This window comes from Amblyomma americanum, chromosome 6, assembly GCF_052857255.1.
Source record: "Amblyomma americanum isolate KBUSLIRL-KWMA chromosome 6, ASM5285725v1, whole genome shotgun sequence".
Classification (NCBI taxonomy): Eukaryota; Metazoa; Arthropoda; class Arachnida; order Ixodida; family Ixodidae; genus Amblyomma; species Amblyomma americanum.
In genome coordinates this window covers 43,339,652-43,353,157 of record NC_135502.1, presented here as the reverse complement: position 1 = coordinate 43,353,157, position 13,506 = coordinate 43,339,652, and the positions used below count along the sequence as shown (strand labels likewise).

The following is a 13,506-nucleotide window of genomic DNA, read 5'->3' as shown; positions in this document are numbered from 1 at the left end:
ATACCAGTTCAGTTCACCGTGCTGACCACCTGTGCCCATGACCTTATCCTCGGCTTAGATTTTTTGACTGACCATTCCGCCCTCATTGACTGCTCGGAGGGTGTTCTACACCTCGCCCTTCCAATGCTGGATTCAGACCCACTTGATGTATCACTGCGACTATTCAGTACCGCATATGCTCGCCTGTCATCCCGAACCGCCTCTTTTGTTCCATTGACCCCATCTCACCCAGTTCCCGATGGCGACTATCTCGTTACTCCCAATCTTGACCTCCTCCTGACCCGTAACGTTGCTCTACCTCATACCATTGCCACCGTCCAAGCCAACGCCCTCTCTCTGCCTTTCCTAAACTTCGGCCTCACTTCTCAAGTGCTACCGTCCGGCATATGCGTCGCTACGCTATCCCCTCTCGCTCCTTGCCACGTGGCTACGTTGCCTGCTACCCCAGTTCCAGAAACCGCCGCACCGCGCCGGCAGTCTCTTCTGTCGACCGACACCTTCACAACCATGATGGCTACCGACCTCCATCCCGATCAAACTGCCAAGCTTCGTGCCCTTCTCGAATCTTTTTCGGATATTTTTGACGTGAACAACACCGCGCTGGGTCAAACTCTCGCCGTCAGGCACCGCATTGAAACAGGCGATGCCCCTCCCATCCGCCGCCGCCCTTACCGGGTCTCTCACGCCGAGCGTCAAGTAATCAATGCGGAAGTTACTAAAATGCTAGAAAAAAACATTATCGAACCCTCACACAGTCCCTGGGCCTCACCCGTCGTCCTTGTCAGGAAAAAGGATGGCTCATGGCGTTTTTGCATTGATTATCGCCACCTGAATAAGATCACTAAAAAGGACGTGTACCCCTGCCGCGTATCGATGACGCGCTTGACTGCCTCCATGGTGCCAAATTCTTCTCGTCCATAGATCTTCGCTCCGGCTACTGGCAAATTGCTGTAGATGAACAGGACCGTGAGAAAACCGCTTTTGTGACTCCTGATGGCCTTTATCAATTCAAAGTTATGCCTTTCGGATTATGCAACGCACCAGCCACATTTGAACGCATGATGGATGCTCTTCTGCAAGGCTTTAAGTGGTCCACCTGCCTGTGCTATCTCGATGACGTCATTGTCTTTTCGCCCTCGTTTTCCTCTCACCTCACTGACCTTTCTCAGATCCTTTCCCTCTTTCGTCATGCTGGCCTGCAGCTCAACTCGTCTAAGTGCCGTTTCGCGCGCCGTCAACTCGCCATCTTCGGTCATGTCGTCGACGACACGGGGGTGCACCCTGACCCTGATAAGATCCGAGCCATTAAAGACTTTCCTCAGCCACGTTCCTGTAACGACGTCCGCAGCTTCTTAGGGCTGTGCTCCTACTTTCGTCGTTTGTTGAAGGCTTCGCCGACATCGCCCGCCCCCTCACCGACCTCCTGAAAAAGGAAGCCACCTTCATCTGGGGACCCGACCAAGCACACGCGTTTTCCACCTTGATATTGAAGCTTACTACCATGCCAGTTCTGGCCCACTTCGATGTGACAGCTCCCACTGAAGTCCGCACAGACACCAGCGGCTATGGCATCGGCGCTATTCTCTCTCAGAGGCAATCCGAACAGCACCGTGTCATCGCCTACGCCAGCCGCCTCCTCTCCGCCCCGGAGCGCAATTACTCAATTACCGAACGTGAGTGCTTAGCCCTTGTCTGGGCGGTTGGGAAATTCCGCCCATATTTGTACGGCCGCCCTTTTACGGTTGTCACCGACCACCATGCGCTCTGCTGGCTCTCATCACTGAAAGATCCTACTGGTCGCCTAGGTCGCTGGGCTTTACACCTCCAAGACTACGACTATACCGTGGTATATAAGTCCGGTAGGCTACACACTGATGCTGACTGCCTCTCCCGATATCCCGTTGACTCGTCTGATCATTCTGGCAGTGACACCGCCGCTGACCTCTTCTCGCTATCTGCTCTTACTCACCTTGGCGATGAGCAGCGACGAGATATCGAGCTCCGCTCTATTATTTCCCGCCTCAGAACCTCTCCATCTGACCCTGCCCTGCGCCGGTTTGTACTTCATCAAGACACACTCTACCGCAGAAGCCTGAACCCGGCCGGCCCAGACCTACTGCTCGTTGTCCCGAAGCATCTGCGCAACGACGTCCTCCACGAGCTCCATGACCTCCCCACTGCTGGACATCTGGGTGTCTCGCGTACTTACGCCCGCGTGCGTCGTCGCTTCTTTTGGCCCCGTCTCTACCAGTCCGTCCGCCGCTATGTTCGTGCCTGCGACCAGTGCCAGCGCCGGAAACGTCCCGCCACGCTCTCCGCGGGTTTGCTCCAGCCTGTTGATGTGCCCCCTGAACCATTCTATCGTGTTGGCTTGGATCTTTTGGGCCCGTTTCCGGAGTCCACCTCTGGAAACAAATGGATTGCCGTTGCGACAGATTATGCTACTCGCTATGCCATCACGCGGGCCCTCCCCACCAGTACTGCTACCGACGTGGCCGATTTTCTCCTCTACGACCTCATCCTCCGTCATGGTGCACCCCGCCAACTTCTCACCGACCGCGGCCGTTGCTTTCTCTCTAAAGTTGTCGACGACATTCTCCGTTCCTGCTCAACAAAACATAAGCTGACCACCGCCTATCATCCCCAAACCAACGGTCTTACAGAGCGCCTCAACCGCACTCTCACGGATATGCTCGCCATGTACGTTTCCCCGGACCATCGGGACTGGGACATTGCCCTTCCATACGTGACCTTCGCTTACAATTCTTCTCGCCATGACACTGCCGGTTACTCCCCGTTCTATCTGTTGTACGGTCGTGAACCCCAATTACCTTTGGACACGCTGCTTCCGACATCTCCTTCCCCGCCTTCTGAATATGCCCACGACGCTATTGCCCGCGCCGACCACGCCCGCCAGCTGGCTCGCTCCCGCCTACAAGCCTCGCAGGTTTCCCAGCAGGACTACTACGACCGCCGCCACCGCATGGTAACTTTTTCCCCTGGAGCCCTCGTCTTGCTTTGGTCGCCCACACGCCGTGTCGGGCTTTGCGAAAAACTAATGTCCCGCTATGTTGGCCCATACCGTGTGCTCCGCCAGGTCACCGCCGTCACCTACGAGATTGCCCCGGCCTTTCCGGAGACCACCTCCGGTGCATCTCAGAGTGACGTTGTCCACGTCTCTCGCCTCAAGCCCTACGTGTCGCAATCCCTTGCCCCGCCCTAATTTCCACCGAGACGGTGTTTTTTTTTGCGACCGGGGGCCATGCAACGGATAGAAGAAGAGATGAATGAAGACTCTTGGAGGCGCGCGTGCTCTGGGATTCGGTGCTCTGTGCCTGGTACTCTGTGCGGGCCGCCTTGTGCTCTTGACCTGTGTGCTGTGCCCGGGCGTTCTCGCGTCGTTCCCGCCTGGACCACGTAACAATATTTCAGGCAGTTCTGATAAATAGGTCTAGAACGTCCCATCAAGTTTATCTTAAAAGCTTTGGGATTAGTCTATACAGCAAAAAATTATTTTGAGTGCTGCATTAAACTAATTCTTCCTGCTATGCTCTAGCTTTCTTGCTCTACTCGAGTACGGGTTTTAGACGTTACCAACAGAGTTTGCAATGCTCTGTTTGGTACTATGCAACTGTTCAGTATATTTCCCATCGTCAGCGGTGCACTGGTGGAGAAGGCCATGATAGACCAACAAAAGCAGCCATTTCATTGAAGTTATTGGACTTCTGGCTCTTTCCCTAGATAAAGGGACATATCAGCAGACGTTGCCATGCAATGCACGATTGCTGATAAACAGCCACATTTTTTTCTACATGGTTGGTGAATCTGTGGCAAAGCGTGTTTCTGTAAGTCGAAAAGTGATGTGCTTTTAGCAATGCAACATCATTTAATTCCAGTGGCTAAAATAAAATTTGCAACCTAAAGAGTTGAGTGTGGACAAAAAGCATACTAAACTACTCCGCACTGTGCTGATTAGGCAATGTTTGGAGCAGTTCTTGCTACATTTCCTGGAGAATTAAACCATTACATTTAATTTTGTCCAAATTGAACTGACAAATGCACCTCGCACATTTCAATGTGCTGACTGAAAGCATAGCTTTTGAACCTCAATTTTTTAAAACCTGGCAGTTTTCTTGTGGAAATTTATGGCCTAAATTGAAAAAAAAAAAAAATGTTCTTCAAGCTTTGCATCAACTACTCAAGGTGCACCCAAGCTGCTGCCATTTATATGCTGTCATGAACTTGTGTGGCAGTACTAGAGGTGAATACAGGGCTCTCTGCACCAGGCTCCAGCTCAGCCCACCTGCAGTGGTGTTTGCAGCAACTACAGTTTGCAAGCACACAGCTTTCTTACTTGTCGGTAGGAAACCAGCACTGCTCACATGGTGCTGGAAACCAATTTTCAGCTCTAAGCCAATGGTTTCAGCTCTAAGCCAAGCTGGTTTTGAAAACTGCTGTGTATAATCAAAGCTGCTTCCACACACTGGGGTTAGTGCACCAGCACAGAAATCTCCATTGCAGATTCATTACGGGATGGGACATGCGGAAGAGCAATGAGGGCAATATATAATCACAAGACAAGCACTGTGAGGTGGTTTGGGTGCAAAATAAGGGTGTGCGAATATATAAGTTTTCGAATACCAATATGAAGGACAAACGGCTTCGCATATCAAATTTTCGCAAGATAAACTTCGGAAAACAATAAAGGGGTGAATATTTTTTTCAAAATTGAGTATAGTCTAACTAAATAGAACTTCATTGATTCAGCACCATCCAAAAAAAAGCATGATGTGCACAGAAATGTATAATTTTTGATTCTCACAGCATGCAACCTGTAATGTCATACAAAATATGATCAAGCAGTAGCTGCACAGCACTGTGCTTTCAAGGACTGTTGGAAGTATCTTGAGGGTAGCCCATGCAGTGGCAAAAACCACAGTGAAAACTGTGACAAACTGGAGTTGGTTTTTATCAGTAGATCACCACGTTCTAATAAGAGGTGAAGCTACTTAAGGGGGGACATTGTTATTTGGGACCCAAAATATGACCTGAAAATGTATTTTCTAGAAGTGAGATTTCTGGAATCTACAGGCATTATTTGTCAACTCTACCAATTTTTTCCCTTTAGGAAATCAGTATTTTTACTATAATAATAAATTTAGATCACTCTGTGGGCTGAATTTGTGCAGGAACAGACAATTTAATGGCATGAAAATTTCGGATGTCTGGCTGCCTAGTATGTCGATGTCGCACTGTTTGCTAAGGGAAGCTGAACGCACAATGTGTGCAATAATCGAAGCACAATTGCTCAGACACGCTTCAAAAACTTATAATTTTGCTAAATTTATCGATGCACGATCTTTGTGCTTTGAATATTGATTGCTATTCCAAGTGCTGTAAAATTAATGAGAGTAAAATGGAAAAACTACTTTGATTATTGTACTTTTTACTCACCATACTATGTAACCTTTGATTAAAAATTATTTTATTGAGGCGGTTTTTTGCACCAAGGTAGTAATGACTAATTAGAATGAATTATCTTAGGTTCAGTTTATATGGGTTCAAGGTCCCAAAGTGACTCAGGCTATGAGGGATGCCACAGTGAAGGTCTCTGGAAATTTCGATCACCTGGGGTCCTTTAACGTCCACTGACATAGCACAGTACACGGACCTCTAGAATTTTGCCTCCATCGAAATTCGACCGCCGCGGCCGGGATCGAACCTGCATCTTTCGGGTCAGCTGCCGAGCGCCATAACCACTGAGCCACTGCGGCGGCTCTGAATGATCTTAGGAAGTAAGCAATGTGTTTAAGTTTCAGATTTTAAATATAAAAACTAGTCAAGGTGATGGTTTCATTAAGATTGGACTAAAAATATCGAAAATAGGTCTAAGATCAGCTTGCCCCATTAACTAAAAATGTAGCTTTTATAATCTATAAAAGACTAAGCAATGAAGACGGTTATTTCCACCACAGGCTGTTTTTACAAGCAAAGTGCAGACTGAAAACGGATAACAAGTGTGCAGTTGCTGGAGCTTTCTCAAAACTGAATTTTATTAACAAATCAGTTGCAGCTGATCCATGTTAACCAGTGCAGCACTTCTGGGCCCAAAGATGTAAGATATTTATGTGGAACAATTTGAATATACAACTGAACAGAGCAAGCCTGGATAACCTTTGAATTTTCCTTTAACTGCACATCCTTGTCACAATTATGTTACTAAAGCAAGGCACTCTGGCTCTGAAATTTTACTGTGGTGGTTTCTTTATGTCCTTCGAAGGTGTTGCCTTGGGCTCCTCCATTAGCCCTGACAAGGCATCTGCACACCAAGATGCAGCTTGCTTTGTGTACTGTGGTGTCTTCAAAAGATGCTTGAACGTTGCCTTGACACCTACAGGAGTATTAGAAGAAGAAAAAAAAAAACGATTTGTGCAATTGCAGAACCTCATTAAATGATACCCGATTACTATGCAGTCCTCCAACAATAAAACTCACTGGATGAGTGCTGAGCTTGATGGCTTTCAGGAACAATGCAATGGTATATAGGACTTAGAATTACATTGCTGCTACAAGGCCAAACGTGAAAGCCACATAAATGTGCCATAACTGCTTTAATCACTTTTAAATCGGTGTAAACAATTAGCATGCACTACGAAGCTGCACAGTTAAAATACACTATTATATTTACCTAAAATGGTTGCTTTGGCATGGTTTTTTTCTAATTTTCATTTAAGCAGTCATTTCAAGAGAAAATTTTCTAGAACTCGAGAATATATAGCTCTAAGTTGTAATAAAATTATGGTGAAAGCATAGTGGTTGAGATGTCGCTTCAAAAAAAAAAGTAAAACCTACAATCTGCAGAGCAGTGAATTAAAAGCAGCATTTATGGGCAATAAGACATATTCTGCCATTAATGTTCTTACTATGGTGCTTTCTGAAGCTATGTGGCAGGCACTTCTACTGTCTGAACATTTCAGAGTCCCAAATACATTTTTGGCTTCTCACTTTACTGACAGTTAAATTTGTGGTTCATGAACTTGATATGGAGCACTAAAATAGAAGTTCAGCTTATAAGCTGCGAATTTGCAGACCTTCCATAAGCCTCCGTGTTACAGGTATAACATGTTTGCTTCGGAGAAGGTCCACCAGTACTTTGATAGAATAAATAGCGATGCAACAAATATGACACAATAAAGAATGTTGCAACACATAAGCAATGATCAGACTCTAATTGTGTATCAGCTGCACAGCTGCAGAGAAAATATTTCCCGGAACACAGTAAAACAGAACTAACAAAAGTAAGACAGATTGTCTGTGAAGACTATGGTTGCATATTTATAAATTCTGACTGGTACAGCATATGCCCATCTATTTCCTACTTTGTGTAATCTGGAGCTATTAGATATTAAACATGCTGAAATTCCCATGAAGGAGTTCAGCGCACAAATTTTTACCAAGAAGCAGTAGACAAAGTCATTGTCGACATCATATCTAGTGTAACATCTAATAGCTGCAACACCTTTTAGCACTGTGGTGTGCACTGGGGATCAAACCAGACCACTGCAACCTGAAGCAGCTGCTATAGTGCCACACCACAGTGCCGGGTTGTATGGGATGGGTTTGACTGCTCATTCGTGCCACTGACGGTTCTGTAGTTGCAAGCCGTACTGGTCAGGATTTGTGAATAGGCGGCAAGGTTTCCTGGCCCAGGGATAACGCAGTGGCGGAGATTTTTGCTCAAAAGGTTCAAGGTGCAATCAGCAGAAATGAGGTGAGAATAACCACAAGTACTGTAAGACCTGCAGTGATACCCTTTTTTTACATGGTTTCCCACAACCTAAAGATAGTGGCAAGCCAGTACAGCATACCTGTTCCCTTCTCAGCCCAAGTAAAACAAGCTCAAATCTGCTGGCAACCTTCTCCTGAAGCAATGAACAGGCATGGATGCAGAAAAATGTATCCCAAGCCTTATCACTGCTGTGGTACATAAGATGGCCCTGACATGCTGTAAGCCCTACACTGAGAGGAAAGACAGCTGTACGAACAAGAAAGCCTTCCTTGCCAAACTACATGTGAACGTATGGAAGTCTAATCCACAAAAATGAAAGGTAAGGCTGCACATGCCACATTTACTTTACAGCAAAGAGGCGCCCATTGACCTTGATGCTTAGCTGCACACACAACTGTTTTGCTCTCGCAAGAAATTGACACTTTAGAGCTTTAACTGTTCTTACCCCGCAGGTAGTCTAATTTTTTTTAGTGTGCAAGCAATTATAATCACCATTCTCCCCATTTAGCCGTTGTGTGTTTGTCTGAAGCCGGTTTTGTGGCAGGCTGCTCACCTGCCCAGGTATAGGCTGCTCACATGGCCACCGCTCGGTAGGCAGGTGAGCAGCCTGCCCAGCGTGTTAGGCGGTAGCTCAATTAATCAAGAGAGGCTGCTTACGAAGAGCAACTTAGATCGCAACCCAACCCAAGCAACCGAAGTCCCACTAATGGCAGCACCTGCCATAGAAGGGCAGTGGTGCATCGCTTGGCCATTGCACTGCTGCGCCAAGAGTGGTGGGAAGACACCCAGGGATCTATGAATGTAGAGAATGATCAATTCCGCATATATGGACATTAACCCATTATCACTATCCGAATTGCCATCCGCGAACCCCGGATCTGAACACTGGAACCGAAGTGAAAAGTGAACTGCTAGCGCACCCAATTCATATTTGGCCTAACTACACAAATCGACCATCTTTTTTTTTGCTTTTTGCTATTTTTGTTTTTGTTCTTTTTTTACTAAGTGTTCTTCCAAGTTGGGAACTGCTATAAAGTCACCATGTTTCCATTTGGGAATTGTACTGTTAAATTGTGCTGTATGTTTTTTTTTTGTCAGCCTTGTCCACAACTGGATGCCACGGCCAGGTACCCTCAGTGTTCCCTATTTTGCTGCCTTCTTTTCTGCTTCACTCATTTACGATGGGTTAGGGAAATGCACATGCTTGAATACGTATATATATATATTGGCTTTGAATGAACAATTTATCGTTTTTTTGTGTATTTGGCTTGGTTTGCAATAGACTGAAGACAAAAAGAATAACACACTATTTGGTACTAGGGTAACCTGGACTTCTGTTTCTTTTAAGCCACTGATACAGATGCAGGACGCTGCTCATAATGTGTATAGCTGCTGTTCGACTCGCATCATCTGGCTGCACTGCCCTGCTTAAGCAGCCTTGCAAAACTGTGTACCGCAAAGGATTTCCCCATGCTGTAAAAGACACGGGGCATCCCAGTGCTTCTACCAGACAGACACATATGCATGTGTATATTCACCAGCTGCTTCTTTGCGCAGCTTTGTAGACTGGTACAGCATTACAGCTACTCCTGTCACTTTGCCTTGGGGGAGAAGGAGACATCTGGGAGCTCTTTCTTAAATGCCAAAACTCTTGAGAGCTATTTCATGAACCAGTTTTCATCCTAACGTCGAAGTGCACGCTTAGGTGTGAAAGTATGCATATGCTAAGTGGAGAACAGTGTGTGCCATTGCAAAAGATGACACAGAGTTGCTGCAACAGAAGGAACACATGCCTCTGCATACTGCGTCCACTCACGATTCTTTCCAGCCAGTACTGCTCCATGCGGTACACAAGTATCGGTTAGCAGCTAATGTACTTTGAACTTTTGCCCCTTGAACAAAAAAATATAGTACAGGTTTTGAAAATTGTCGTTTGCACAGTTGCAAAGGAGTGAGCCTGCAGGCTTGCTTGAAAACGTCTCCCTTTCTTTGGAAGACTTCCTTTTCTCTGGGAGACTGGATGCGTCCTGTCTCTCTGCCTGAGAAACAAAGTTTGCGAATTGGCAATGGATTGCTTACCTGTCGGCCAAAAGGAAAGTACAATTTCTTTTCAAAGCTTTTATAGAACTATGCTTTCAGAAACATTCTCAGCACACAGAACTGCTGCAAGAATACGGTTGCACATTCATTTACATGGACTATGCACTTCAGGGTTCCTTGACAGTGCAGTTGATTTACCAGCAGAAAACATCTGAAACTTAACTAACTTCCATTTTTCTTTGCTTGTAGTTTAAGTGACAGTATGGGAACTATAATTATAAGGCCATAATGCAAAGATCATGAGGTGAACTTTTTGTTTCATTAATTTAAACGAAGAGAAAACTCCTTTTACACTTCACGTCACACAATCCACATATCAAGTTGTGCTGACAGCTCGCAACAAGAATGCAAATGTAACAGCACAAAGAGAACGGCTTGCAGCGGTACACTACATGCACAAACCTCAAAAATTAGGATCCTTACCATCGTTCCAGTAGTCCACAGCTTTCATGCGCAGTTCTTTCCTGCTTGGCGTCTAGAGCGTAGCAAAGCAAGTAAGGGGTTAATAGGACAACACAATAAGAATTTCTCATTGAATGCAATGGACGACCCAGAGGCAGGCACGGCAGAGCGCTCTGAACACTGTAGCATCCATATGCGCGCTACAACTAGACAACCTCAATCATTGTATCATCTTAAACAGCAACAATAACAACAACAAAAAAAAAAAAAAACTCACCAAAGCACTGTAGTACTTCAGCGTTGGATTGGTGTTGATATATGCCTTGATGTTTTCGGTAGTCTGAGTGCTATCACCCCAGACGCCAGCCTTTTGTGTCGCGTAGATTGCCCCACCGAGCACGCCTAACTTGAGAATGCCTCTGCAAAGCACCGGTAAACGTTTATGCATACACAATAATGCCCCCGGCGAAAGTCATTTCCAATGTCACTGTATTCCTTCAAATGTCTCACGCAAGCAACAAATGCTCAGATTAAACTTGCTCACATTGTCAATGAGATTTCGATGAAAATTGAAGAAACTTTTGATGAAAATCAGAACAAAACTGAATGGAAAGTATTCTACTGTTTTTCATTACCAACACGACGAAAAGAGTGGGGCGCTCACTTGACGACCATGGTCTGGCAGTGACCTGTGAGAGTTAGCTTCCTTTGGTCGTTGATAGCGCAGACGGTGGTATTGTCCCACAGGGCCTTCCAGCAACCGAAAGCTCGGAAATGTCGAAAGGACAGACCGGCGCCGGAGAAGCTGGAGCTGAGGGAAGCGCCTTCACCCCTTAGCTACGCCACGAGCTTATGGAGAGGAGTGAGAAATAGACAGTATCATCATCACTTGTTTACTCGTGTTTTGACAGTTCGTGTTTCGATTCTGGATTGGCGAGGACCATGGGAGCCGGAGCCGCATAAGCTTCAAGGGTTGACTATTGCATCCGAATATTCGTCGTGAAGTTTAAGACTTTACGGTGCTCGCAGACCCTTCATGACTCCTCTAACTATGCTGTAGCAGCTTGGTGTTGCAGTATGTGGGCACTCAACCTGAACACTTGTTTATTCCTTGTCATGACCTACTACACACAAGAACTCAAAGCTAAACAGATAAAGACGAAGACGAAAGTCACTACATGGATGCCACCATCTTATAAGTAGTAGTTGTTTAATTCTAAATTGAATCGCTGTAGGTAACGTCGCCACGATGGTGAGCGCCTTTGGAACCTGAACAGTGTATGCATTTGCTGCCCGCGTCATTAGGTGCGCTGCAGGTATGTGTATTTGACCATATTAGCACGTGTAAACACGCTACACACGCTTTAACACGACTACATGTGGACTGTATGACTCATATCCTATTCGCATGTATGCCCAGCAGCCACAAGAGAAAGCTAGGGATGTCTGGCGAAACCCAGATGGGCAACTCCTGTCTTCACAATTTCCAACATTCGGACGAGGTCATTACGTGCAACTTCGGTGCTGAAGCTGGTGACGACCAAAGAAGGCGAATACGCCCTTCGCGTTACCAGCTTACGTCCTGGAAGACGGTAAGGTCACATAATCCAGCTGGTACTATCAACAGCTGCGCAAATTGTTCACGGTGCCGGGGTGCATCGTCGCCGGAGTAAAGTCACCATCGAGACGACTCTCATGACAACAGCTGAAGTAAAAAGAAAAGGCTAGAAAAATGTGCATTTCTCAGCAATGTGGCAGGGTTTTGAAGTTAAAGCCTGCTAATCACTTAACGCTGATTAACTGCACCCTATAAAAACGAAAACCAAAAGTGAAACTGAAAAGCATTTTTAAAATTTATTTGATTATAGATAAAGTAAACTCAGTGAAATTAGCTCGTGGCTGTCCAAAGTATTTTGAATTTTGTTTTGATTCTTGTCGCTTGCGAAAACGCTGTCGCAGTTTTCTGTCATCCTGAGAGTGGAATGACTGCTACAGCAGGCAGCAAGGGTAGCAAGGGTACCCGAGAGGAGGAAGCTGGGAGAGTGTCGCAAACGTTTCTGCGGCTGGTCGTCCAGCAACTGTACGGGGCATGTATGCGGGCTAATGTAATGTTGGCGATGGGCAGGCCTTGCTCCCCTAGTTTGGCTAGATAGCTTTTGAAAAGCACCACAGGGCACAGCATTATGTCATTTTCTCACCGTTCAACTATTTAGCCTTGTAAGAGAAGACATGTCGACGTTGGAGCTTTACACGAAGGTCTGTGGCTGTCGTTGAGCATTGCTCTCACTAGTGCTTCCTTTTGATACTTTCTTGTTTGTTATTTAGTGCTTGATATCATGATGCTTTTTGGAAGGAAAACGTTCATGGTGGTGCAGTTTCGAAATGCTAAGAATGATTGTAAAGCGTAACTAGTCGCTGGAAACTGTCGGAAACGCGCGAGATAGTCTTGACCGGTACCGCGATGTGCCCTACGAGAGACAGCTGTCATCATGATTTACATCTTGTGTCGGCGTTTAACGTCGTGCTCTTGCGCCTTTTATCTTCGAGCCTGTTGCCTCGGGCCTACGATAGATGTGAGGATTTCCGTGTATGGAAGTATCGGCTGAGGCGAGGAGGCAAAATATGTGAGTAATTCGGCAGTGGGCGTTGATATTGGTCATCTCCCCGTGGCAGTGCGCACAGGGGAGTTGTGTGTGCAGAAAAAAAGAACGAAAGCGAACGTATCCGACGTCTGCAGCGATGCTTTAGCGCAGCCTAATCGGCTTCGTCCGATGATTGTCAGCTCATAACCCACCGGCTGACAATCGTTAATTGCGCATGCGGAAATAGTTGCAACCGCCGCACGCTGTCTGCGTGAAACTGCACGAAACTCTCTCTGGCTTCGAGACTCGCGTATCCCATTCGCACTAGCCGTCGCTGCAGGCTCAGTTCATACTACGCACTGGTTGCGAAACCTGGAATTGTAATGACTGCGCTGATGGCTTCGCGCTGTTAATGTATCGCGGCACTGCTCGTGTAATCGTGCACCTTTATGAGCTGCACGTAGAATATTTTAAAGTTCAAACGACTTACCTGTGTCCGCTCGTGCAAGCGGCTGGTAACTGGAGCATTAAAATGTGGATGTCTAAAATGGGGGTTTAAAGGGAAAGTGCTCTCCTAGAGGTCAATTTTCGTTACGTTGTAATACTTTCAGTTGTAATACTTTCGTTCTCTAT

General features: G+C 46.2%; 2 protein-coding genes across 5 annotated transcripts in view; one reads left to right on the top strand and one right to left on the bottom strand.

Annotated features, from left to right (window-relative positions):
• Positions 1–6,029: 6,029 nt before the first annotated feature.
• Positions 6,030–11,155, bottom strand: LOC144136715 (MICOS complex subunit MIC13 homolog QIL1-like). The gene is made up of 4 exons (XM_077669267.1): positions 10,956–11,155; positions 10,569–10,710; positions 10,313–10,364; positions 6,030–6,391 (listed from the first exon to the last, which is right to left on the bottom strand). The coding sequence occupies exons 1-4, from the start codon at positions 10,964–10,966 to the stop codon at positions 6,249–6,251; spliced, it is 348 nt and encodes a 115-aa protein (XP_077525393.1). The 5' UTR covers positions 10,967–11,155; the 3' UTR covers positions 6,030–6,248.
• Positions 11,156–11,701: 546 nt separating this feature from the next.
• Positions 11,702–13,506, top strand: part of didum (dilute class unconventional myosin) — a 55,107-nt gene continuing 53,302 nt past the window's right edge. The window contains exon 1 of one of the 4 annotated variants that reach the window (XM_077669263.1): positions 11,702–11,883. In XM_077669263.1, the coding sequence (XP_077525389.1) occupies positions 11,704–11,883 (180 nt within the window). In that variant the 5' untranslated portion in view covers positions 11,702–11,703. Of the gene's footprint in view, positions 11,884–12,140; positions 12,548–13,506 lie in introns of those variants that run through there. The other 3 variants (XM_077669264.1, XM_077669266.1, XM_077669265.1) reach the window with 3 other exon arrangements.